This window comes from Scardinius erythrophthalmus (assembly GCF_964197995.2).
Source record: "Scardinius erythrophthalmus genome assembly, chromosome: 10".
Lineage (NCBI taxonomy): Eukaryota > Metazoa > Chordata > Actinopteri > Cypriniformes > Leuciscidae > Scardinius > Scardinius erythrophthalmus.
The window spans coordinates 11,674,814-11,702,031 of NC_138230.1; the positions used below are offsets into that span (position 1 = coordinate 11,674,814).

General features: G+C 38.8%; 1 protein-coding gene across 1 annotated transcript in view; it reads left to right on the forward strand.

Annotated features, from left to right (window-relative positions):
* Nucleotides 1–1,637: 1,637 nt before the first annotated feature.
* The window catches only part of cdk12 (cyclin dependent kinase 12), a 48,574-nt gene continuing 22,993 nt past the window's right edge, over nucleotides 1,638–27,218 (forward strand). Inside the window, exons 1-2 of the mRNA XM_081377363.1 lie at nucleotides 1,638–3,482; nucleotides 6,783–7,448. Coding sequence (XP_081233489.1) covers nucleotides 2,428–3,482; nucleotides 6,783–7,448 — 1,721 coding nt within the window. The 5' untranslated portion in view covers nucleotides 1,638–2,427. The remainder of the gene's footprint in view (nucleotides 3,483–6,782; nucleotides 7,449–27,218) is intronic.

Genomic DNA, 27,218 nt, shown 5'->3' on the forward strand with positions numbered 1-27,218 from the left:
GAAACCATTAGAACGTCTGTGATGGTTTCTATTGTTTTATTCAGAAGGATGGTAAAATGAAATGCTCCATTAAACTGAAATCTTGCTCATCTCCCACATTTTATTTCAGACACAATCACCCCCCCCCCCCCATATTGACTGCATACAACTTCTTGATAGTCAGTACATGTACTAACCATCCTAAAGTCACTAATCTTTGATATGTTTAAACACAAATCAACGAGAAATGCTAAAAATCATAAAGTGTTTTCATGCCATCATTTACAAAACTAAGAAAATTATCATTAAGGAATGCCCCTTATTAATAAAAACTCTTTGACACACACACACGCACGCACACACACATGCTGTACAAGTATATTTATGTCCTAACACAAAACCCATCACAGAAGTCTTTCAACATTCTTTACATTTTCAAAAAACATAATTGATTTATAAGCTGTTTTCGTCGTGGGGACATGCAAAAAATGTCCCCACAAGAGCAAGGATGGAACAAATATATTTTGGATATTGCCATCTTAGTGGAGACATTTTGTAACCTACCCATATTGTAGGGTTTACCACACACACTAGCTTACAAATAATATGTACAGGTAGGCCTATATGTAGGCTAATATGTATGTAAAATAGGCAATGTATATGCAATAGCAATGTATGAAGTGATCATTATCACATCAGATTTTGCTTTTATAAATGTAACAGCCTTTAAAAGAATTGTAATCACTGTTGGAGACGTGGACTCGCACTCTGACGTCATCTATGCGCGACGTTGACATGTGAAAATACCGAGCTTTTTGGAAAATATACGGATAACTACAGCAAATTGATCAACTGTTATTCAACTACAAAACGGAAACTGCGAACTCGGCAAACATTCGCCGTTTATGAATGCTTACGAAGGTGAAATTATACTGCCCTTCATTTATTTATTACACAAGGCTAATATAACCATAGTTGTTGCAAAATTACATTTATTTAACAGCATATTATTTAAATAACGTAGTTCTTTATATGATCGGGCGATTGTTGTGATATTATAAAAATGTTATACTTAAATAATAAATAAATAAAAAATCCATATTCATAATGTGGAGAGGTATAATTGGCATAAACATTTAAAGGCCTCTTGCTTTGGTTGATTCGGGAATTGTTTGGAAATTATGTTTATGCTTGTTTACGAAGGGAGAGTCTGTAACTTTACACGTGCTACAATAACATAATAGTGTCGGTATTGTTATTTTGTCTTATACATTATTATTATTATTAAACGTATTAAATCAATTTATTATTACATAATAAATTGAATACATTTATATATAACACACATTTAAACCTAAGGAATCAAAAGGTGAGCAAAGTCCAGCTCAAGTGAAGCGCGATTGAAGGCGGGGTACAGCTGCCTCTTTTCATTGGCTGTCGCCTAGTTACCATGAAGATTGACAGCGATCTTGTTCTACAGAAGCAGGTTAGCAGGCGACTTTATAGGTGAACAATAAACTTCCTGCTTAGTTTTCACTATTTACCTACGAAATAATCTATTTATGCGAAAGGGCGTTATTTATAATACATTCTATTCTAAATGGTGTTGCCTTTGGTATTTCCTTTTCCGTGGGATGGGCTTAAACCGCGCATGCGCAGAAGAGGCTGCGCATAATTTTTGGCTGTAATGGATGAAGTGAATTCTCTCTGAATTAAGGGCCGTGGAGGGTTTTATATCCACGAACATCGCCCAATTTCTAGGTCTGGTCTCTTTCCAGAGCCGCTTAAGTGAACTGGAATCAATTTTAACACATAAATATGTGATAATTTGCGATGAATATGAAACTACAGAGAGTTTACACTGAACATTAAAGCGAATATGTGAACAAGAAGCAAGCGGGTCAAGTTTTATTTTCAGTTATGTGGGACAATATCCCTTCAGAGCGAGCTTTACTGCTTCAAAGCTCAGAAACCGTGTGCAAGGAGAGCTAAACATCTGTTTAGGCTTTGATATCGAACAAGGATAAACAATCTAAAACAAGGACATCCTGTATTTTTCTTCTTTCTTTTTGTCTTTTCGAGGGACGCTAGCTTAGCTAAAGCTAGCCGAGAGGCGCGAGCGCAATGCGCTGCTTGAGGCGCCCTGGAAACAAACAACCAGTGATGCCATCGTGAAAGACATATCGTTTTTTTAAAAAAAAAAATCATTTTTTGTTGTTGAATTTGTACTCTCGGATTGGATATATTTGGACGCGATTCAAAGACGCCACGGGACCGGGGATAAGTTGTGGATAACCTATGCGCATTAAATCGCGTGCGCATCTTTGTTTTGCTTCGATCCGACTCTTTCGTCTGGCAAGATTTCACACTTTTACCCAATACTGAGCGATTTCTGCTGTTCATGTGCTGTCTTGACCACATAGGTCCGCGTCTCCGGAGGACAGAGGTATGCCTGGATCAGACCGCCTGCATGGGACCAAGAGGAAGGCTGAATCGCTGTATCATCAGCAGCAGCTGCAGGCGGCCGCCGAGGACGGTCAGCCTGTGCACGCGGGGCCCGGTCGGCATCCCACCAAAACGACGAGCTCGTCCACTTCTTCCAAGCACAAACGAAACAAGTCCAAACACGAGGCCGAACCCGGCTCCGTGTGCGCTGCCGCCGCGCCGCCAGCAGTGGGCGCCATCAAGCCTCTGGTGGAGTACGACGACATCAGCTCCGACTCGGACACGTTCCTGGACTCCCCCGCCACCGGGAAACCGGCGAGGAGCGGCGACGCCGAACGCCTAGAGCTGTCGGACTACGGCGAGGCGGGGGTTGCCAAAGAGAACAGGGCTCACAAACACAAGCGCTCCCGCAAGAAGTCCAAAGACCCGAATCGGGTCAGGGAGTCTGCAGAGAGGGCTGAAAGCGGAAAGAAGAGCAGCAAGGACCGGGAGCGAGTGAGCAAAGAGAGCCGGAAAAAGGCCAAGGAGAAGTCGAGCCCAGCCGCGTGCCTTGCGTCTACATCCAGACGCCCCGGTGAGTCCGGTGGCAAGAAGGCCGCTGACTCTCTCTCATCAGGTGCGGTGCAGTCCGCGGTCAGTCTCGGGAGCAGCGCCTCCTCCGCGTCCTCCTCCGTCAGCAAGGAAAGCGTCCGATCATCAAAGTCTCGCAAAGACAAGCGGAGGAGCGAGGAGTATGAGGAGGACCGCAGTCATCGGAAAGCCGCCAAGAGCCACAAGTCGAGCCCTAAAGGAAAGGGCCAGTCCAGGAGGAGTGGAGCGGACAGTCCTTCCACTGCGGAGCACGAGAACAGCAGCTACTCCTCCTCCAGGCGCAGGGCCGCGAGCCCGAGCCCGTACAGGGAGCCGCCCAGGCGGAGCAGGCAGAGGTCCGAGAGCCCCTACGGGAGGAGGAGGTCTTCAAGCGCTGAGAAGGATGGGAGTCCGTATGTGAGCAGAAAACACTCACCTGGAAGTCCCTACGGCAACCGACGCTCATCCAGCACCAGTCCCGTGTCCAGGTGAGTAAAGCACTCTTCGGTTCACACATGTGCATCATATACTGTTTGGACACACGTACGTTATTGCATTGGAATGTCAAAATCAGTGAGGTTTATTTTAAAGAAAGGATGCATCTGACCAGATGTAATGCATGTCATTGCAAACGTGACCTCGGTGTTTAAGTTATAATACTATTATTCACATCATACTGTTTGAACTAACAGGTTGACAGGTAAGTTAGTTGAAATTCATTAGGCTGTATACACTGTGCTGAGAGAGTGCCACAATTTTATTTGTTTATCTTTATAAAGAAATGTATTTTGCTTGTGTAAAAATCTGATTATTAGCATACTAAGTATTCATAGATGATACCTTAAAGAGATAATAAATCTACTCACCCTCATGTTGTTCCAGACCTGTATCTGCTGAACACATAAGAACTGAAGATATTTTGAAGAATGTTGGTAACCAGACTATACTATATGGATGTCAATGGGGTCCATCAACTGTCTGGTTACCAACATTCTTCAAAATATAATCTTTTGTGTTCAACAGAAGAAATAAACTCATACAGGTTTGGAACAACATGAGGGTGAGAAATAAAAAAAAAAAAAACAATTTTTAGGTGAACTATCAATGTTCAATAAAGCACAATTAAAACAATCTTAGTTGACCAGAGTGCTGTACAAAGTTACATAGACCCAATCACATTAAAATGCATCATTAAAAAGGACATAGTCACAAAACATCCCTTTAAACTGCAATATTGATAAGTTGTCAGCTCATTTCACTTAGTAATTGTGAATTTATTGCAGCAGGTAATGTTATTACTGTGATATCAGTTAGATATTCAGTGCAATTTTATTTTTTTAAAGCACGTCTTCATATGAAAACTCTTGTGCATTGTACTGTCAGCTTTACAGTGTTTAAAGTTGCATAGTTTAGTGAGTATGAAAAATGCTGTTCCTCATTATCTCACTCTAATGTCGACATGCCATATTTCCTGTATTGCAGGTCTATATTTAGCTGAGGTTTCCCTTGCAGGCTTTAATTTACGTATCACCACCATGATCTATGAAGCACAGAACTGCACCTACTCTTGTCAGGTTCTGTGCATTGTGGAAAATATGTGTAAATAAAGCCCCTTTCACACAGCGCGTTGATCCCGGGAAATTGCCGTAAAATTGCTAGAGTGCCTTCTGTGTGAACGCAAACACATCCCGGGATTGATGGGGACCTAGTAACATTGCCGGGATCAGTCCCGGGGCTTAAGAGAAAAGGTGTTTTTGGTGTACATATTTGATTACTCACATATGAACAGCTCTAGCTCGTTTAGATACTCAAATGGTTCTAATTGGTTTTTCTGTTACAGAATTAAAATGTTCACAGTTTGCCATAAGATTTAGAGTTAGGTTACTGTAATTCTGCAGTTTTTCTAATGGCAACTTATTGCCAGCTGCTCCTTCAAGTGACCAGCGCTCACCTGCTGTTAAATGGTGAGCTTACAAAGCATATTTTTTGAAGGGCAACATTTTTAGCGACACATCAATAGCACCACAAAAAAACACCAAAAGTGACAGCATATTTCATTAACTAAAAGCCTATGTATCTATAGTAGTCAACATCTGAAGTGGAACATAAAAGTTGTTCTAAGACATCAAAAAACTTTGAAAGGTTTTGATCCACTTCAAATGTTGACTACTGTATTATCGGCTATTATTAAAGTCAGTATGAAATGAAAATCCACCCTATTTATTTTCTAAATTAGTGCTATAGATATTGTGAACAATTTATCCGTGCATGTTTTATTAAAAAAAATTACCTGTGATGTTTAATAAAATGTCATTACTCAATCTCCCAGTGAAACAACCAACTTCTCTCTGCTGATGTATTCAGGATTTGTCTTAGCATTTAGTCTGCTAAAACCCCTCTTGCTTAAAGCTCATGTTCATCTGCCTGCACTTGAGTACAGCGCCTATATCTCAAAATCCAATCCACAAAACCATGCATAGATCCAATTCGCCAAGTTTTTTCTTGATAATCCATTCCTGGGATGCAACAAAACTGAAAATTCAGGATGCACTTGGCTGAAAACTGAAACCAAAAGTAAATAAATAATTATTCAAACTTGTTTTAATATTTAATTATTTTAATTATTTAATGATCATCACTCAGAGAGCTAAAACTGAGTTGAACACATTCAAAGTTCATTAGGAAGTTTTATATGAACTTGTTAATAACAGAAAGTTTCTACTACAGTTTGTTTGAGAAATATAAACATTGTACACTGTTAATAACTTGTTTTCATGAAAGATTTATTTAAATGTACATTAAATAATGAAGGCATCACTAACGGGTTAATTAAAAATATAATGAATATGTAGTACAGTGCATATATTTAGTAAAATGCTCTTCTAGAGTTATTTTTTCTAGCTAACTAATGATTTTATGGACATTTGAATAGCTTTCTTGAGGTAAATGTAACGTTAAGTGACATTGTGTAGCCTACAAGTTGTTTTTTCAAACACTGATTGAGCGATTGCATGAGATGGGATTAATTTCTGTAATGTACAGTATCTTTCCACATACCTTCTGGTGTTTGTTTGCCCACGTTTCTTCCGTGCTGTAACTAGTAAAGTGAGGATGAGATGATCGGTTCACATGCTCTTGATCCATGCTGCCACTTAAACTGAGGCTACAGTGATCTGTCACTCCGTATAAAAGTGCGCCAAAATTACATTTATTGTTTGAATTTCGCTATAAAATCAACAGAATTTTAAAGCTGACACTTTCCTTCATATTAAAAGTGAAATACGTGAAATTTTGTTCACACATCAACAGAAAACAACCTAGATTAAAAGATTTTAGATTTAAGAAACCAGATCATTAGTGGTAAAAATCAAGAAATTAGGCTAATTTTGTCAGTCACTACACAGTCACTAAGTAACTGTTGTAGCTTATCCATGTTGTGTGCATGAAATAGATACTGAATCATCAAAATCGAAGAATTTCATCAGAGAAGCGCTAATTTAACGTTAGTTTTGTTACGTCCGTCCGGTCACTGACAAACTATTTAGACGTTCCCTATTTCATTTCATCTATTACACTTGGTTGTACGTCAAAAAATGGAAACATTTCTGTTGCGTCTTCTGTTTTAACCCTGTGTAATTAGACTGGTTGAGGGTCATGCTCTAAAAGAGATGAATTTAAAGATGTTTTCATTCTGACAAAGTTTGCATTTATTGTCCGTCGTCGTGAAGTTCATTTGAGCAAGTTCACGTGTCTGATTTTAAAACATTTCTCTTGTTTCTCCTCCCCAGGCCTTCTCTGCGTTCCCGGAGCCGTTCTCCTCACTACTCCTCTCGCCGCTCTTCTTCCCGTTCTCGCACTAAGAAACATTCTTTATATTCCGGAGGATCCGGCGGAGGCTCCTCCCACAGCGGTCACCCAGGCAGCCGCTCCCCTTCGTCTTCACGTTTGCCGATCACGTCCAGCCTTGGAGCCGAGCTGACGCGGAGAAAGAAAGAGCGCCAGGCGGCCGCCGCCAAGAACTCGCCCTCCCTCCGCCTGAACACTTCCAATGTGGCAAATACCCCGGTGAAAATCACTGAGCCGCCACTAGAGACGGCCCCTCCCCCTGAGCCTCAGAGACCGCCCTCCCCACCTCCAGACATTGTTACTGCGGAGGAGCCCGCTGTGGTTCCTCCACCCCCTCTCCCGTTATCCAGTCCTCCTCCGCTGCCTCTCTCATCTCCTCCTCCTCTCCCGGCGCACTCTCCTCCTCCTCTTCCTCTCTCATCCCCTCCTCCTCTTCCTCTAAACAGCCCTCCGCCAGCTCCTCCACCCTCAGCGACTGTGACGCCTGTTTCTTCTCGCTCCAAAAGCCCCACGCAGAAATCTACACAAAGTCCCGCACACGTGATGAAGACATCAACACTTCCACCTCTTCCCTTGCCGCCGGTTCTTCTGGGAGACTGCAGGGACAGGTGAGTCCTGCAAATGCAGACAGGCGTAATTGGCCGACACATTGCAAATGCATGTTGCCATGCTCTTGCGGTAACAAACTTCAGTGCTCAAGAGGGTGGTAGACTTCTCCAATCATTTAGTCTAGCGGTGGGCAATATTTATATCATGATGTAGCTATTTTTGTTATTTAATTGTAGTTATTAAGAATAAAGAAAAAAGAAGCAAATACAAAAAAACTGGAGGAATACAAATATACAAATTAAATAAACTCGACTGTAGTAAACGCTACGCAATGGCAAGTGGAAATATTGGTTTAATTCAGTCATATATGTTTGAACCAGAAACTGATTCAGAAAAAGATGAAGAGAGAATTATACAGGCCAATGTCGGACATATAACAGTAATTTATATGGTTAGCCTTTGGCTTGACTATGGTGTCAAACAGCTAATAATGTAATGCTAATGTTACACAAACCATGTTCCCATTCGCCACTCGAGTCAGTCAGCTGCCTTCTAAAAATCAGCATTCTTAGAAATGCTTTGAAAATCATGTTACATGTTTGTTATGGTGGAAAAGTGGGCGATATGACCAAAATCTTATTTCACAATATGAGAAATTTTATTTCACAATAAAGTAGGGCTGTCACTTTACGTTCGAAAATCGGTTGCACAATTGATCGGACCAACCAACACAAGTTTCAAAAACGAAAACAGGGAATCGATTTTAAAGGTCTTTTCTCGGAGCGCGTCCAGCTCGTCACGATACGCCCGCAGCGAACGCGCGTCACACAGCAACTCTGACAAACACACATAACAGCAAATTATACTTCTGCATAATGTGTCTCTTTTTACTACAAAAATGTGAATTCTGCCGGTATTCAGACAGTCTCGTCATGCATACAGACACAGATTCGGGCTACGGTCAACAATCACCTACGTAGGCAAAATTTGTTTGACATTTCTAATCGTAAACACAGCCATGTTGAAGACTGCAGTAATGTTTTTCATTTATGTTATGGCAGTCCACTCAGCTTATTGTTTTTCGAGAATGTTGCACTCCTGTTTGTCATTGTGCACGAAACTTCACGCCAATAAATCAACAGGAATATTGCTGACTGTTTACGTTCGTCCTGATGCCTGTTAGTTGTCCGTGGATTTGCCCATATTTGGTGTTTAAAATGGAAACGTCTTTAGACATGGAAAATCGATTTAACAATCGATTCAGTAAACACTTATGTCTCAAATCGAACAGGATTTGAAAAAAAGAGAAATAAGAAAATAAGAACAAAGATGTAAATTACGAACAATAGGACAAATTCAATATAACAAAATATGAATTCAACTAAATTTTTCAGGGACTTAATGTCAACTTAAATTAATTTAACTTCATGTTAAATGAAATCAAGTTCAATTTATTTAACATAGTTAGAAATGGAATAATCGAATCTAAAAAATAAAATACTGCATGTATTCTAAATTATATGAGTTAAATATACATTTATTCTTATTAGAGCTACAAAAGTTATTCATTAAAGAGCAGCAAGTTATTTTGTCTTTTGTTTGGTTAGACACAGGCAGGTCAAATCAGGTTAATTAGGCTTCTGTCACTTTAAGACCAAACGCACAAATCCATTATGCTGATACACATCCGGTTTACACCCAACTGTTTACTTTCACTAGACATTAGGGCTGGGCGGTATATCGAGTTTGTACGATATATCGATATATTTTTTTGAAACGATATGGAATGAGGCAATACCGTTACCGTACAGTAGTTTGATACGAGAACATCTGAACAATAGCTGAGGATGCAGTGTGAGCTCCTGCAGTGAAAGTACAATTACAATTTATCCTAGACATGACATAAGCTTATATTAAGGGCTTCAAAATAACTGGTAAGATATAGTTAACAAGTTTTAAGCAGCTTGCCCTGTCAGATGCTCTAACAGATACTGTTGCTGACTGACAGATAAATACTTGCACTGTTTAATGTGTTTGAGATGTGGTGCTTTCCTCAGAGCTTAACTTACATTTCACAGGTATATTCTTCATCTGTAAATGTTAGAAAGTCAAACAGATATGTCCATTTCACTGTCAGGAGAGGACGAGCCTTCTGCAAGTGAATCTCCACTAAAATTCAAGCTTCCGTGAATGAACGCCACAGCGCATGCGCGCCAAACAGACGGAAGACAATAGAATAATAGCGCAATAATTCTGACTAAAATATACATATTGCTGAAATATTTGTTGTTGGAGACAATAAATGTGCCATATGTGGATTCTTAAACCTAACCTAAGTATATTTTTATGGAAGTGACCATTATAATGGGGTAATGAAATGCAGGCTAATATAATTAGTTTGTGCTTTTGTTTTTATTTTCATTTTTAGTTTAGCCTTTATTAGGGCTGCACGATTATGACAAAAATCATAATTGCCGATTATTCCCTTGAAAATTGTAATTGCGATTATTAAATATGATTATCACAATTTACATTGAATGAATATATATATTAGGGCTGTGCTCAGAATATCGATACAACGATACATCGTCATGAACTCCTGACGATGCGCGTATCGATACAGCAGCTTCCGTATCGATACTGTTGTGCTTATGGAGCCAAATCAGGGCTCGAATTTCGGCGCGGGTATTGCGCATAATTTTAATCATTCCTGCACTTTAGCATGTAGATTGTATGAGTAAATTAATCCACACAGACTATACAATCAGATCAGTCAATTTAAAACTTCACAAAGAGCGTGAAGCCTTGTTTGTACTTTCGCCTGGCTCCGCAGCGCAAGTCTCCGCTGCCTGCACGCGCACCTCCCCAAACGGACGAGGCGTTTATACTCGACGCGCTCACAAACAGATTGCGAGTAACAAAAGTTATTTTTCGCGGATTATATCACTTTAACAAACAAAAACCCGCAAAATTATGTCAAACATTTCGGTCTTGAGTATCCTCTAAACACAGTCGGTTATGTCTTCAGCATAAACGCATGATGGGACAGTATAACGAAATCAGGATCCGTGCACTAGCTCTTAAAGGGACAGAAGCCATATGTGTCTGTCATTTAATATTGTTGTCAAAACAACAAAAGATGGTTTTAATTTGAAGAATTTGGATTAATAGCATATGTATTTAATTTAATCAGGACTAAAATACTACTGTTTTATTTTGCATTTGATTACTTTATTCAGTTTCTAGTATTTCTGAATACTAGTGCTAGACCTATTCAAAAAGTTTTCTCTTTATTGGTAGGCTATCTTTATTCTATTGTATTTATTTGCGCTACTGAAGGAAAAGCCATTTTAAGCTTTTTTGTGACAAGTTTTTTATTTCATTTAACTCTTCGTTTTTTATGACAAAAACTAAATGGTTTTTCAGTGATCACAACTGTTATAACACTGGTTATAAAATAAACATATATTATTGTTACTAAACTCTGAAATTCCAAATTGATCCATATCGTGATACGTATCGTATCGTGGCTTTAGTATCGTGATGCGTATCGTATCGTGACATTGTTGGTGATACACAGCCCTAATATATATATATATATAGGCGTATTATAATACATGTTTACACAAAAATTGTTAACACACACAAGACCGGTCCCCCTTTACTTAACATACACATTAATTGTAAGAATATGACTAATAGTAAAGACTACTAATAAATAAACATTAGGCCTATGCTAAAGCCATTAAATAGCAGTCCCACACTAGTTTTTGTTAATACAATGTTGGTATGAGCCACCACAGTCATTTAAAAATATAAATATAACAAAGTGAAAATAAAGTGGCATTTTGGGGTTAATAATATGGAAACGACAGTTACCGTGGTGAATACACAGTACTAACAAGAACTGTTAATGAAGCATGGAGAATGCTCCTGGTGAATAGAATGAAAATCATCCCTGCATGCAAATCCTTCTCAGCTAACACACGACGTACCAGTAAAGTGACTTATTGGTATTTTACCTTTATTCCGTGACTTAGCTAATTTACAACGTTGCATGCTCGTAGTTTCTTTTGCTCTTTATACAGTTAAGCGATACACAGCGCGCGCCGGCACATTTGCGCGTGCAATAGAAGAGTGTGCGCTACGAGCACAGTATAACGTATGACAGGACAAGAAAGTCTGTTTTTCTGAGGTGAAAGACTTTTTATTTCAGCGTACACTTGCGTCACTGCCTGGTAGTTCCTATTGTGCTGTGTTTTCTGAAGTTGGCATGATTCGCCTCTCATAACATAACATGCTCTAAACACACGCACGCAGAGTGGATTTTCTTTTGTAATCGCGGCTTTGAGCGATTACGTAATCGTAATTCGATTAATTGTGCAGCCCTAGCCTTTAGTCAATTTAAAAACAAAAGCATTATTTTAGTTTTAGATTGTAATGTTACAATGTTAGAATGTAGTGTGATTTTAACTACCTTTTTGCACATAATATATTGCATAGCCTACATTACATTCACTTTATTTGTTTCCATATCCTTCAATATCAACATTGTTTGTAGGATATCACAGGATGTGATCATTTTTTTTTTAAATTCTTTAATTATACAAGTATTGCGATTCTATTTTGCAATTTTTTTTAACACTAGACCATCGGGAAAAGTTAAATCATACACTTATACAGACTGTACATGATGTATAAGATGAGTCATATTTACAAAAACAAATCATCTTTCTGACTTTTATTTCAGAAGCATCATACAATACTACATTCTCTTGAATAAATGATTCAATAACAAATAAATTTTTTAACAGTCACTTGTTGCCACATAGTGGCGAAAACAATGTAATCGATAAATGCATTATTTTAAGCACCAAGTTTCTATCAAAAGCTGATTTTGATCGCTATCGTAGACATCAGTGTTCATATTTGAACTTTAAACTTTTATTCAAGTTTTTCAATGATAATTTTAACTATTGCATCACAGAAATAATGATACTATAAGGTTGAAAAGACTGTTTGTGAAGCTGTTTCATGACGACTCTCTCTGGGTCAGCGGCAGCGCCAACACAGCTTTGAATGTTGTGATATGATTTTGTTCAAAGGTTTAATAGACAGACAAATTGGAAGAAGATCGCATTGGGTGTTTGAATGGAGATCACAGTCTTTTAAAGATGAATCGTGCAGCTCTACTGTCTTATCTCTCTCTCTCAGCATAGCGCGAGGGGTTTTCAGTGCTTTCAGTTGGGATATTACGTCACTCAACACTCATAGATAACGACACATTTCATCCTCTGTTGGAAGGAAAGTGGCTAACTTCTGTCAACCTCATCTACAAGCAAGGACAAAAATAAAGTCTATTCTAAATCTATTTTAGAAACGCGATAGCTAGGTGAATCGATTTTTTTTCTACCATCCCTAGTGTCTAAATGTAAAAATAATAATAGCCAAATAAATATCTCATCTCATCTTACCTTTAAATATTCATACCCGATTCGGCTCAACTGATGAAATATTACTTTTTTAAATTGATACGCCACTGCTTTGGCTCTCGGGACCCAATATCCTCATCTTTGATGAATATTTTGTTTAGGTTTTTTTAATTTTCACTTACAAAGTGCCCAGATGGAAAAGAGTTCCAATAAAAGTATTGTCCGGATCTCAGCTGGGAAGGAAAAAATACAGAGATCGAACCTCGTAGAATTTGAATTGAATAACCCCTTGAATATACTGATGGCCTACATATCGGTTAGAGCCCGACCGATATGGATTTTTGGGCGCCGATGCCGATACCGATAAAAAAAAAAGCCAGATACCGATATATCGGCCGATATTATTATATTATATTATGTATATTATAATACAGTAGCAATATTATTTATGTGTATTATATTACAGTAAGTTTGGACACACATTACAATTGGTGTGTACAAACTTTTGATGGGTACTAGAGCCCGACTGATAAAGGATTTTGAAGGCTGATACCGGTACAAATATTTGTTGGTTTTAAAATCGGACGATATTTTTTTTTTTTTTTTTCAGAAACGCGCAACAAAACATTAACAAATTTCCCTAACATTAGTTATTTGTAGTTATTTATGAGTTTTAACTAAAATAATATGATAATGCATTTTAAAAAGAAACTTGTTTCTTGTATTGTCACAACAGAACAGAGGAACATCAAAATATATTAAAGTTCTGATAAATAAAATGTATAAAAATACAAACTTAAGATTTTTTTTTTAAGACTAAACGTTTAGTCCTTTGAACAAAAACAACAATTTCACATTCAAATTGACAACAAATTCAAATTGTCATAATTTACTCTCTCAAGTTGTTTTTTTTCTTCTGTTGAAAATAAGTTATTTGGATGAATGTGGGTAACCAAACAGTTGATGTACCCCAGTGACTTCCATAGTATATTTTTCTCCTTTGGAAGTCAATGGGAACCAGCTACTGTTCCACATTCTTAAAACTATTAATATTAGAAAAATATTAGAAGGAAATTAATACAGTTGGAACAACATTAGAGTGCCTGTAAATAATGAGATCATTTTTATTATTGGGTGAACTATCCCTTTAAGGACAAGCGGCAATGTGTTTACAATTGCTACTGTCTGTTTAAGAGCTGAGCATGACACGTCTAATGTACACACATTTGACAAGCGGACAACCGACATTGTTTATGTAAATCTTGTGTGTATTTAACAGTACTAGCACAATAATACTCGAAAGATAACTTAGTCCAGTATCCAGGCGCCGCTGGTACTAGAAAGGCTTTTAGTGCATGTGAGCTTCACATGTACGCGCTGAGAAACGCACTCGTTAGAACAGCGCATCAGCATTTAAAATTAAATGTTTAACCGACAAAGCATTAAAGCACATGCTCATTATGAACTTTTGTGAACTGCAGTGTTAACATTTTATGTGAATATAGCCTACGTCGCGTTGTTCCGCTTCACTCTCGGCTTATTTAACCGCAGCAAAACTGGACATGAGTCACGAATTTTGTCATCCTTATTTGAGTTAAGAGAACTGATAGGGATGTTCTTTTAATTGTTATTCAAGCAATGTATGTCTCGTGAGTCGTTACCAACTCACCATGAACACACTTCACCGCTGATCTCACTCGCGGTTCTCTCTGCCCGACTCTGGCTGGATCAACAGGTTGCTGAATGTGTGGCGCGTTATACACGAGTGTTGCCAACAGGGACGGTGTAGAGTGCCCTCTGGTGGACAAACTATACAACGGCAACACTCATAACATGGTTGAAGGGTGTTTCGTCCGTTTTTATTTTATTTTTGAAATATTAATTTATCGGCCGTTATAAATGCCGATACCGATAGTTTTGAAAATGCCTAATATCGGCCGATAATATCGGCCTGCCGATATATCGGTCGGGCTCTAATATCGGTTTTTTGCCCAACTGTTTATTTTCATTTAAGACAGTCGACTATGTTTGTGAATATTCCACACAATGGGCATTTTAACATAAGTGTGTGTGTGTGTTTCACCATTTAAGTGCAATAAGCCATGAAAGAGAACTGAATTTGGGATTTGGTGCTGTCCGAAGGCCCTTTCACACTGAGCATGACACGACGAAGCTAGGCTGACAAACGGAGCGTTCACACTGAACATGAAATGATTGATTGCCTTCAGCTAATTCAAGCCTGCACAGTAGGTGGTTTCCTCATGTACAGTTGTAGTCAGAATTATTGGCACCCCTGGTAAATATGATCAAAGATGTCTGTAAAAATAAGTCTGCATTGTTTATCCTTTTGGTCTTTCATTTAAAAAAAAAATAAAAAATCTAACCTTTCATTGAAGTAAAATATTTAAAAGTGGGGGGTAAATCACATTATGAAATAAATGCTTTTCTCCAAAACATGTTGGCCATAATTATCACCCTTTTATTCCATACTTTTTGCGACCACCTTTTCCCAAGATAACAGCTCTTAGTCTTCTCCTGTAATGCCTGATGAGTTTGGAGAACACCCGACAAGAGATCAGAGACCATTCCTCCATACAGAATCTCTCCAGATCCTTCAGATTCCCACTTTTCTGTAGGGTTCAGGTCTGGGGACTGGGACGGTCATGGCAGCAGCTTCATTTTGTGCTCAATGACACATTTTTGTGTTGATTTTGATGTTTGTTTTGGATTGTTGTCCTGATGGAAGATCCAAGCACGGCCCATTATAAGATTTCTAGCAGAGGCTGTCAGGTTTTAATTTTCTCTAATTTATTGGTATTTGCTAGAATCCATGATACCATGTACATGTATCTGAACAAGATGTCCAGGACCTCCAGCAGAAAAATAGGCCCACAACATTAAAGATCCAGTTGTATATTTAACAGTGGGCATGGGGTACTTTTTTATCCCTAGCCGCTTTCCGACCGGAGGAACCTTTTCACAGTTCCTAGAACTATTGGCTAAAGTACCCGGATGTCGGCGTGTTCGCACCACAGGAACTAAGAACAATTTTAGTTCTAGGAACTCCATTTGGAGGAACTAATTTAGGTCCTACTTCAGAGTAGGGTCTAAACCAGCACTATAGGAACTACCCGTGACGTTAGTGTACGCTGATTGACCGAACACACGCGGAACACAAGCACCCGTCATTTTTAAAACAGCTAGAATGTAAACACACAGATTATAGTAGGGATGCAACGGTACACGGTTAAATCCCGGACCGTTCGGTCAGCCCTGCAGGGACCGCGGGACTTCGGTTTTGCCATTGAGTTCGCGCTGATCCTTTTAGTTTTTGCCGTTCACATATCGCGCCTAAAAACGCGTAGAAAACGCTAGGCGCGCCACGTTCTCCTTTTTCCAAAGTGCTAGGGCGGTTGCGCTCCGGAGGCGTCTGTCGTTGCTAAAGCAACCATCAGCTGCGCTCTGGTTGGTTCTTGTCACGTGACCTACGGTGCGCTAGCGGCATTCTGAAAAGTTGACAATTTTCGCCACTGCTGGGGACATCGTTAGTGCCAACCGGTCTCGCCTTGCACCAGACAGTGTTGATAGACTCATCTTTTTGCACAAGAATCTCTCAATAGTGGATGAGTAAATAACATTGCACTTTGTATCCTGAATGCAGTATTTTTTTTTATATTATTTTGCTCTGCTTTTTTTTATTCAAAGCACAAGCTAATTTGTTTGTTAAATGTAAAAGTGCACTTTTTCTTTCACATTGATCACTTCATATACCAGTTATCAAGGTTTGGAATTGGGATCCACTTGAATATTTTGAGTGTTAATTTATTCCATACATTGATGTTCTTCCTACTGTGACATTCTGTTTATGCTCATAAGAAAAATAAAACATATTTTTGGGATGAAATAGCAGTCTCTTTCTACACAAAACATGTACCGAAACCGAACCGAGACCGTGGCCCAAAAACCGAGGTACGGGCCGTACCGTGGGCTATCTGTACCGTTGCACCCCTAGATTATAGCCTATATTTACTCCATAAACTAACTATACAAACATGGAAAACAGTAATAGATGGGTCTCTATACCTTTATGCTGAAGAGAAAATCCAACGCAACTTTGAGGGGACCAAGCCAAAACATGATTGTTTATCTGCCCAGCTAACAACACTGGACATCAACCACACGGCATAACGATAGGCTAATAACCTTTTTTTTATATACTGTCTACTTTCTATAACAGTTCTATCTAATAACATGTTAAACAGTATTGTTAGACAGATCGCTAACTAATAAACACAGAGAATGCCAGCATTGTTTGCTCTGGCGTTCTCAGCACCGGCAAAATAAAGGTCCGTCGCGCCGTCAAAATAAAAGTCACCGTGCTTGCGTCACTCCCTTACCCCTCCTGCCAGTTCCTATGGCCACTTGGCCAGTGCGAACGCAAACAGCAAAACCGAGTTTGGGGGAGAGTAGTTCTTAGAACTGTTTAGAAGTGGACAGTTCCTAGAACTAAGTTCTTGTAACTACTTGGTCGGAAAGCGGCTCCTGTTTGCACCAAACACATCTGGTGGGTTTGCTGCCAAAAAGCTTTTTTAGTTTCATCTGACCACAGAAGCAGGTCCTGTTTGAAGTTCCAGCCGTGTCTGACAACTGAATATGCTGGAGTTTGTTTTTGGATGAAAGAGTTGGTGAGAGAAATGTGGTGATGTAGGGGTTGATTTTGTGTGTATGTGTATATATACATACACACAATGTATATAATATACATACTCATTGTGTTTTACTCATTGTGATGGATGATTAAGGGAATTTGGCCTTTGTGTTTCTTCATATTTATACTTCACCCTGGTGTGCTAGAAAATGGCAATATTAATGAGAATATACTTCAGAAATATTTTACTCATAAAAAAATCTTGGGATGCAAATAATTGTGGCCAACGTGTTTTGGAGAACATTTGTTTTCATAATGTTTTTTTTTTTTTTTTTTTTTTACTTTCAATTCTTTTACATCAATGGAAGGTTAGATTTTGCGAACTTTTTGAATGGAAAAAACAAAAGGATAAACAATGTAGATTCATTTTTACAGCCATCTTGGATCATATTTACCAGGGGTGTATGTTCTTTCTTGTAGTTCCCATTTTGCTTTATTCTCGTTCGCTGGGCAGACATGCATTATTTGTAGCATTTTATAATAAACTGAATGCTACACCTGCTTAGCATGTCTTATGTATGCATTTCTCATTCTTTATAGTTATAAAATACCCCGAGCCACATGAAAAACACATACATAGCATATATCATTGTAATCACATATTTGGCTTCATGTTTCATCTGTAGAAACGTTTCTCTCAGTTGTTTGTGCGGAACCGTGCGGAAATGAACACATCGTCGTCATTTGGAAGGGCAGGAATTATAATCACATAATATGATTGACAGCTCTTAAGCAAATGAGCTCTCTAACGGAAGAAAACAGGTACGCTGGTTCAAGCTCTTCAGACCGCATAATTCAGTGGAAAATGAATAGAAATGATCATCTGTATAAAAAAACATGTAAGAATAAATCTGTTCTCAGACACCAATAACACCCAAAATTCTCTTCTCTCTTCCGGAATACTTTTCTTCAGGTTTTCAAAACAGCGCCACCACTCTCACACTTTTGTGCAACAGCAGCGGCTCGGGTAAGCTCAAATCTAATTGGACTGCTCATGTCATCAATAGGGGAAAAAAATGTACACTATGGTCGAAAACAAAAATCTCGCTTTGTCGCGCTGCGATTGATCGCGTCCAGTGTGAATAGCTCCATAGGGATCTATTGTGTCTATTCAGGAATGTTATCGCAACGTACATTCGCATTGCTTAAATGCGCTCAGTCTGAAAGGCCCTTGAGAGAGGCGGATTTCTGTGCGCACACTTCATGTATGTGAGTCAGCGTGAGTGTGCATTGAGATTTTTAATCATGGCTTATTTTGCTTAACTCTTTTTAACATCAGTCACGTCCCTCTTTTTATCTGCTATGAAATAGGCTACGATAGAGGCTACATTCACAATGTACATTTTTGGGATTAACAACCTCATTTACTTACAGATCTGAGTCTCGAAATGTCCCGTTCACACAGCAACTTATAGCAGCGTCTCGAATACTTTGTGTGAGCGTGCAATGAGAGTCAAGCCTATATTCTCTTACCAGTAACCATAGCGAGTGTAAGATCAATATCAGAGTAATATCAAAGTTGGCGACGTCCATAAAACTGTAAAGTCTTATCACTTTTGACATGACAAGAGTCCAATTGAGCCCCAAGTTTTTCTGTCAAATCTTAATTAACTGACAGAAGCTTCAATGCGCAAACACGATAGCCGTACCCTTTAATTGTTGTGTTTCCGGTGGAGAAAAGTGACTGGATCTAAAACCTTCAGATGAGAAAGCTCATATCTCCATCTCTGTAAGTTACCGAAAGCAAAACCACACACAAAACCCCTTAGCAGAGCGACTCTCTGGCACTGTATGACGTGACGGACAACTAGTTGTCCAGTGCGGTGGCGTTCACGCAGCACGGGTTTGCCGAGAATGCGGTTGTGAGTCCTGAATATATACGGGTGTGAGTTCGGTTATAGAATGCGGTTGTCACTCCCATAAATAACCATTCTGTGTGTGAACGTAACCATATTAAGGATTCAAATACAGAACTGACAACCGTATTCTGCTGCTGTGTGAACATGGCCAAATACTCTTCATATCATTGCCAAAATATATATTGTCATACCGCCCATCCCAAATTTAGCCTGCTTAAACCCGCCCCTTATCAGAAAACTTAAACTAAATAAAAAATATAAATGTTGTCTTTGCAACTCACTGAAATAAGTTTAGATTTAAACATTAAAATGAACTGAAAATAAATTAAAAGCTAAAAATGTTTTTATAAAAATAAATTGAACTTAACAGTAATACTAAAAGAAATGGATAACTCGTAACACAAATATTAAAAAAAATACTAAAATGAAATAATTTAAATATAAAAATTAAAACTAATTGTATACATATAACCTATATAAAAACAACTTTAACTAACTTTGAATTGACCATAGTTTGCCGAGAAAATAGTTTGTCACTTGTGGTAACAGTGATAATACAACTGTATTTGTGTTACAAATCTGATCAAATTTGAAATGCAGTGATGCAGAAAATCAAGCTTAGTTTGGGCCTTAGACCTTTATTTGATCACACCTGAGATGCTGTTTTGGCCTGTTCCTCAGGTTTTGCGTCATGCAGAATATTATTAGGATTGTTATTAATCATTCTTTTTCTATGCATTTCACTTAAAGTGTGTTTGTGCTACCTTTTAAAATTAATGGCATTTGCGTTGATATTTTATTTAATGCAACAAAATGTATACACTCCCAACAAGTATTTGGACACTTTGGCTATAGTAAACTTGTTTGTCTCCATTTGTACATGAATGATCTCAGTCATATGATCAAAGCATATGTGCTTGGCCATTTATCTATTTTTCCCAGATGCACGTGGGCATGTTTGGGCTGTAGAGAATGTAAGCTGAGAACAAACTGTTATTTTCTGGTGGTGTCTGTTTACACTAAATGCAAATAGCTTTGTTGACAAAGGCTGTTGTCGCTAACTACACCCACCATTTTGCAGACCATTCACTGTTAGCAATCATATTACTTCTATTTACATGTGGTGAATATAGTTCAAGTTCACTTTATTTGAATAGCACATTTACAACAGCCACTAGGCTGATCAAAGTGCTGTACAGAACAAGCAGATTAAAATATAGTAAGACCTGCATAACACATAAAACACAAATAAGAGCAGCAAAGCTAAGCGAAACCTTAAAAAAGGAGTGATAAAACCGGATCAGACTCAAATATAAAATAGTAAAACAGGAGTAGCAAAGTAGTATCAGACTCAAATATAGAATGTAAAAACAGGAGTATCAAAAGCAAAATTAGCCTGGGTGCCAGCCCGAACCCCGCCCACAATCTTTTTTGGTCGGGAAGTTCGGTCTGGACTCGCTCCGTTGAGGAGCTATTATGCCCGAACAAAAATTGTTCGGACCAATCAAATTGTCAGGGCGGGCTTTATACGATGATGGACAGATAAGCAACGGTAACGTCATCATCCACGTCATCAACGAGCGCTTGGGTTGAATTCAAATGACTGCCGCTGAAGAATTGAGATTTCACGAGTTCACGCTTACAAATAAGTCAGATAGAATAAATGCATATTTGGCGTGCTGTCCGAGGAGAGGCTTCGGGCTCGGTATTCGGCCCGAACCCAAAGTACTCCCCCGTATTCCTGGCTGTGGAAGAACAAGCCGAGAGTGAGTGCAGGGATGCTGAAAACTGTCATGTTAGGTGAGTTGACCGAGTGAATAAATATATGCTTTCCTCTCATGCTGATAGACGGTTGATTGGATTGATTATTTGAATGTGCTCCTCCTGAAATTTGTTTATAAAACATCATGTGTAGATTCCGCCATCGCGTCTGTTATAGAAGATATCGACAGCGCATTAATTTTAAAAGAGGAACAGAGAACCGCGATCGGAAACATGAATGAAAAACATACGTCACTTACTCCGTTGCTCTGATTGGTTGTAGGTCTATCCAATTGAGTGCAGAGGAATTTTTTTTCCTGGTTCGGTTGAAACACGCCCCATAATCAAAGCTCAATGGAGAAGTATCAGACTCACATTCTGACTAGAATTGAGTATGACGACGTCAGGCTAAAGCAAAATAGTATCAAACTCAAATATAAAATAGTAGAACCAACCATTAGAGAATAGATCAATATAATGAAAAAAAAACAGGTTTTTAACAGAGACTTGAAAACAGACAGAGTAGCGGCCGATTTAATCTCAAGAGGCGGGTGTTCCAGAGTCGTGGCCCTGCCACCGCAAGTGCACGCTCTCCTCTACGCTTGAGTCTAACGCGAGGGACTACCAGCAGAGCCTGGTTGTTGGATCTTAGGCTTCTGGAAGGAGTGTAGGAGTGAACAATTTCAGAGAGATAGGCAGGAGCTAACTTATGAAGAGATTTAAAAACAGTAGAATTTTTAAATCTATTCTCTGTCGAACTGGCAGCCAGTGTAGAGATTTGAGAATCAGAGAGATGTGGTCATATGCGACACTTATGTAGAAGTCTGGCCGCAGCATTTTGGACTAACTGAAGACGAGCTGTTTGAAAGCTTGATATACCGCAATATAAGCAATTGCAGTAATCTAGCCGACACGTAATAAATGCATGAACAGCCATTTACAGAGTTTTCGGAGTGAGAAAGCCTTTGATTTTAGCCAATAGACGAAGTTGGTAGAAACTGGAACTGATTACGGATGAGATCTGCCCTTGAGCTTTCTAATAAATTGCTGTAAATGTGAGAAAACTATCCCGTTGTGGGTGTACCTTTAAAACACCACCCCTATGACAGTATTCCCAGCATCAATGAATGGTGATGGATTTATAGCTTGGTATCTGGAAAAAGTACACTGTAGATTATCGGTAGCTTCCGAGGTAGCGTTTAAATGTTAAATGCATTTTTTAGCAGCGTGCACACGAAGAGTTAACATTTAAACGGTTTAACATGTATGTGGAGTTATTATAATTTACCGGTATAATAATCCTCCTGGCGCCGGGTCTGAGTGAGTAATTTACTCTTACCTTTGTTCTTTGATTAACATTAATGACACTTTAAACGTACAGTATGGCATTTTTCACCACTAGGGGTCGCTAACCTATTTACAATAACAAAGGCGTAGATTGATGACGCAACATTTGCTAAGAATTATGGATCTTGTCAACGTCAAGCCAACCGATCTAATAATGTTTATGGATGACTGAATACATCGATGCTTTTATCATGACTGTGATATGAAGCAGTTCGGGATTGCTAAGAGACAGCTATCAGCTCCAAACGCGACGAGAGCTCCCGCGGATATAAAAGGAATATGGACATTTCATTCTACCGAGCTACACGCAGAATTACTACTCACAGGTCAGTTTATTAGACAAATTAAACTTGTGAGGTATCGCAGCGCTGTTTCACTTGGTCTAACATTACACCATCACACTAAACTGCATTTGAATGTGTTGAAATGTATGTGTTAGTTTGTCTGTATGAGACTAGCAGTAAGCTAGATCAACATTAGAATAACATACAGATCATATTCTTACATTTTATCATTGTTGAACTATATAACAATATTGATTAGTTTTATGTAAATGTGCTCACCTGTTTAATAAAGTACATGTAGAAGCGGTCAAAGTCTCGGACATGGAGCTCTCGTTTATATACTGTCTATGGGAGCTCTCGGCATCTCGAAAACACCGCGCTGATATTGATTCTCGTTTTAGTTCTCCTTTTTTTATCCAAAGTCTGCTTGCCATGGTCCATAATGTTTGAACGAAACAACTACAGCGTACAAATAGACATTGCGAACTACACAGTGGTCCACGTCAGTCGCTTTGGTTACTATCAGACGGCTCTGGTTCATAGCTCTGGTTGCCATGGCAGCACGAGTGGAAACCAGGGACCATGCGGATATGACGCCATTGACGGCAACAAAACGGAAATAAAGAAACGGGACGTTTCTCGAATTAAATTACAAATTTCTCCTGGTTTGAAAGTTGTTGGAAACAGTCGGGATAATGCAAGTACACAACTAAAAAAAATATATAACATAGATATAGTGATTTTTGCTATTTTTAAAGCAAAAAAGTTACATATTGTGCCTTTAAGACCAGCCGCTGCTGACAGAGACGTGATCTGACACACGTCCCATTTTTACAAATCTCTACGTTCATTTAAGACTTTATTTAAATCATTTACGACTGCTCTTATGAGGACACTCGACAAAACGGACATTTTGGCATCATTTGTGTGTGTTATGGTTTGTTCAAGCCCGAAAGAGAACTCGATACTGACGCGCATCTTTCTGTGGGTCGTGTGTGTGTGTGTGTGTGTGTGTGTGTGTGTGTGTGTGTGTGTGTGTGTGATAGGCAGGACTTACAACGCTCTTACATCTTACATGACATTAATAAGAGTGTGATCATACAACGCTAGTCAACTGGTGACAGAAAAAAACGGATACTGCTTTTTTTTTTTTGCAGTGGGCAAGTGATGAAACCGGTGTTGCGACTGAAAACCGTGTAACACAGACTATCGTAGCAAGCCTAATCTCTTACTTTCTACTTTGTCTTACTTTTTTTTGCTTTAAGTTTTTTTTATCATTAATTTTTTTTTTATACCATTGAAAATTCATAATTCTTGTCACCAATTTCAATATCACAAAAAACATACTAGCCTATGTAAAAAAAAAAAAAAAAAAAAAAATCTTACTGAAGTAAATAATCAGTGATAAAATAAATAGACCTACCTGAAAAACTTCAAGCACTAGAAATAATAAATAGTAGCCTATATGAATCGTATAAAGTAATCACATGTATAAAAACACTGCATATCTTCACTGTGTAAATTACATATATATTTAATCTTATTAAAGCAAGACAAAAGTCAGTCAAGAGCATTGAGCGATTTTCTTTTTTTGTTGTTTGATTAACATCACTGCTACGTATGTTTTCTTTCTCAGTGGTTTAAGTTAACTTAAGACTGTGCTTATGAGGATACTTGCAAAGACAGGCATTTTGATACAAGTATGTGTATTTAACCGTTCAAGTCTAATTAGGCAGCAAAAAGAACTCTGTATTCATGCGCTCTGTGAGCGGCGGCTTCGTGTCGGCATCTCTCAGACAGCGTGCGCATATAGCGAAATTAGTTCTCTTTCACTGCTTATTGAGTTTCAGCAGTTTACCATCACTTGTTTTTAAACCGCAATGCTTAAAAACACATGCAGATGATACGCTTTTGTGACCACACAGCACAGCAATACACTTGAGCAGGGCTTGACATTAATGGCTCGTTTCCACTGAGCGGTACGGTACGGAACGGTACGCATTTATTTGCGTTTCCACTATCAAAAGTTGTGAATGGTACCAAAATGCCGAACCGTACCGTACCACTTTTTAGGTACCCTTCCATTGGGGTACCTAGCACAGTGGAACGGTACTAAAAGGTGGAGCTAGACTCACTGCAGGACGTTGATTGGTTGACAGGGAATCGTCACTTGCGCGTGCTACAAGGGGAATGACAACATAAGAAGCGCCATTTTTTAATATACAGTTTAATATAATATAATACTACTGTTACTGTATCATGAAATGTAATTTTAAGAGTTTTTCAGGCGAGAATGTAGTTGTTTAAAGCTCAAATCTGTGGTTTATTTATAAAGATGATTTTTTTTCCCCGGTTGTGAGATCCATGCGTTCAGCGGGCTAATATATAATTAGTTTCCCTGTCAATCGTTTTGGCTGAGGGCTAAGTTTAGTTTCATATTAACGTTATAGGCTATTTATATTTAACTTTACTGTTGTAATGTTAGACTACAGCGCTGCATTTGGATATTTGACTGAATTGTTTGCTTTATTTCTTATTGTATAGCTTCTTGTACCTTTCACTTAAACTTTTATATTGGCTATTATTGATAAAACTGAAATTTTACAAAAAGAAATATGGTTTCTTGTCATTTTTTTATTACAAGATTATCACTGATGTTTATTGCAACATTTGTACAAATGCATATATTGCCTGAAATATGTTTAATTTTTTTTTTATTTAAACGAAAAGAGGTAACGTTAGGGTTGTTTTAAATTTCGTTTTGTTATAAATAGAATAACGAATAACGTGCAGTGAATAATCAATATGCGTTGCGCATGAACCACATTTGTGTCCCTATAATGTTTAATTTATTTAAATGAAAACGAAAAGAGGCAGAGTGGTGTTTTATAACATTTCGTTTTATTGTTGCTTAAAAATGTACATACAGAGTAACAGAGATAACCGGAGTAGCAGAGCGAGCTGAGTGACGCTTTTAAGAACGCGCTGTACCATGTAGGAGTCGCACATGGCAAGTACAAACTTTGCGTACTTGATATTGAGAAAAGCCTAATGTCGGCGCTTGTCTTCTTGTGACAAACATGTCGAGGAGCAAGAACAAGATCTGCTGTATGTCATCCATTGTAGTTTACTATGTTCTTCTTCGCGCGAAAATGACGTCGATCGAAACACCACGCCTATCAAGTAAGGGTACTGTTGGCAGTGGAAACGCTAGCCAGATCATGGTTAACAGACCCGAACCGTACCGTACTGTCCCGTACCGTACCGTACTGCTCAGTGGAAACGAGCCATAACACCCGCCAAATGCGGGTGGATTTTGCTCGTGGCGGGTAACACAGTCACTCCAACGAGCCACTTTGGCGGGTTGAATAATTGTAGTCTTTTCAAAAGGCATCTGAAATAAGTGTGACACTACGACACTACAACTCCCATAGGGCTGTCAACGAATATTCTAAATTCGAATATATATTCGAATAGTTTTAAAAAAGTCATTTCGAAGGTGAAAATGAATATTCGAATGTGGAAAAACACGCCCGTGGTAGCAGAGGCGCGGCTGTCTGCTTTGCAAATGGGTGCGCTGCCTGAGGGGTCAGGGACAGGTAACAGGAAGAAGCGTTAACGTTAAACAGAAACATTACTAAAGTGTAGGCTACTGTACTGACTGAATAGATACTGCATGAATAAGGTATGTTAGATACAGCAGTTTCATGCACTGCAGGCTTCCACTGGTTTGATTATTTACCGTTTCATGTCAAGGAAAAGTTCCATGTTTACCACAGCACAGCTCGCTCGGAGCGTTCAATGTCGGTTCTATACACTGTAAAACTCAATTAATGTTAATAATATTTGTTTCAATCACTGAATGAAGCCTGCTATATAAGAGTTGCGACCTTAAATTGCTTGCACAAAACTCTTGATCAGCACTCAACATTTGCTTGTTGTTGTTCATTTAAACTGTTATGCACAGAGCGCGTGACGCGTGAGCGCTCATTCGCGCCGCAAGACCTCCAGACACGCGTAAATGCGTCTTTACACTCGCGCCAGACGCTCTATTCGCGTTTGGTGTGAACGCAGCATGAGGGTGAGGGCGAGAGAGAGAAAGAGTGCCTGCGAGTGAGAGTGAGTGAGGTCTGTGGTCTTGGCCATTAGTTGATTTACTTGTTTTCATGTAGGTAATACGTTGTCAAATATGTTTAAACTTAAATAAACTACCTATACAAGTAGTTATGTTTCTTTGTATTAATTTGTCCTGTTATTGACATAATGCGCGTCATTGACAAAATGCGCAACCAGATGTTCGAATAGTTCGAATATAAGCTATGTGGGTTTTTTTTTAGAGGGAATATTCGAAGGTCATTTTTGAGCAATTTTGACAGACCTAATGAGTATTGTTGCTAGTGACCGACAACAAAGAATCGAAGAGACAGCTAGCTGCCCT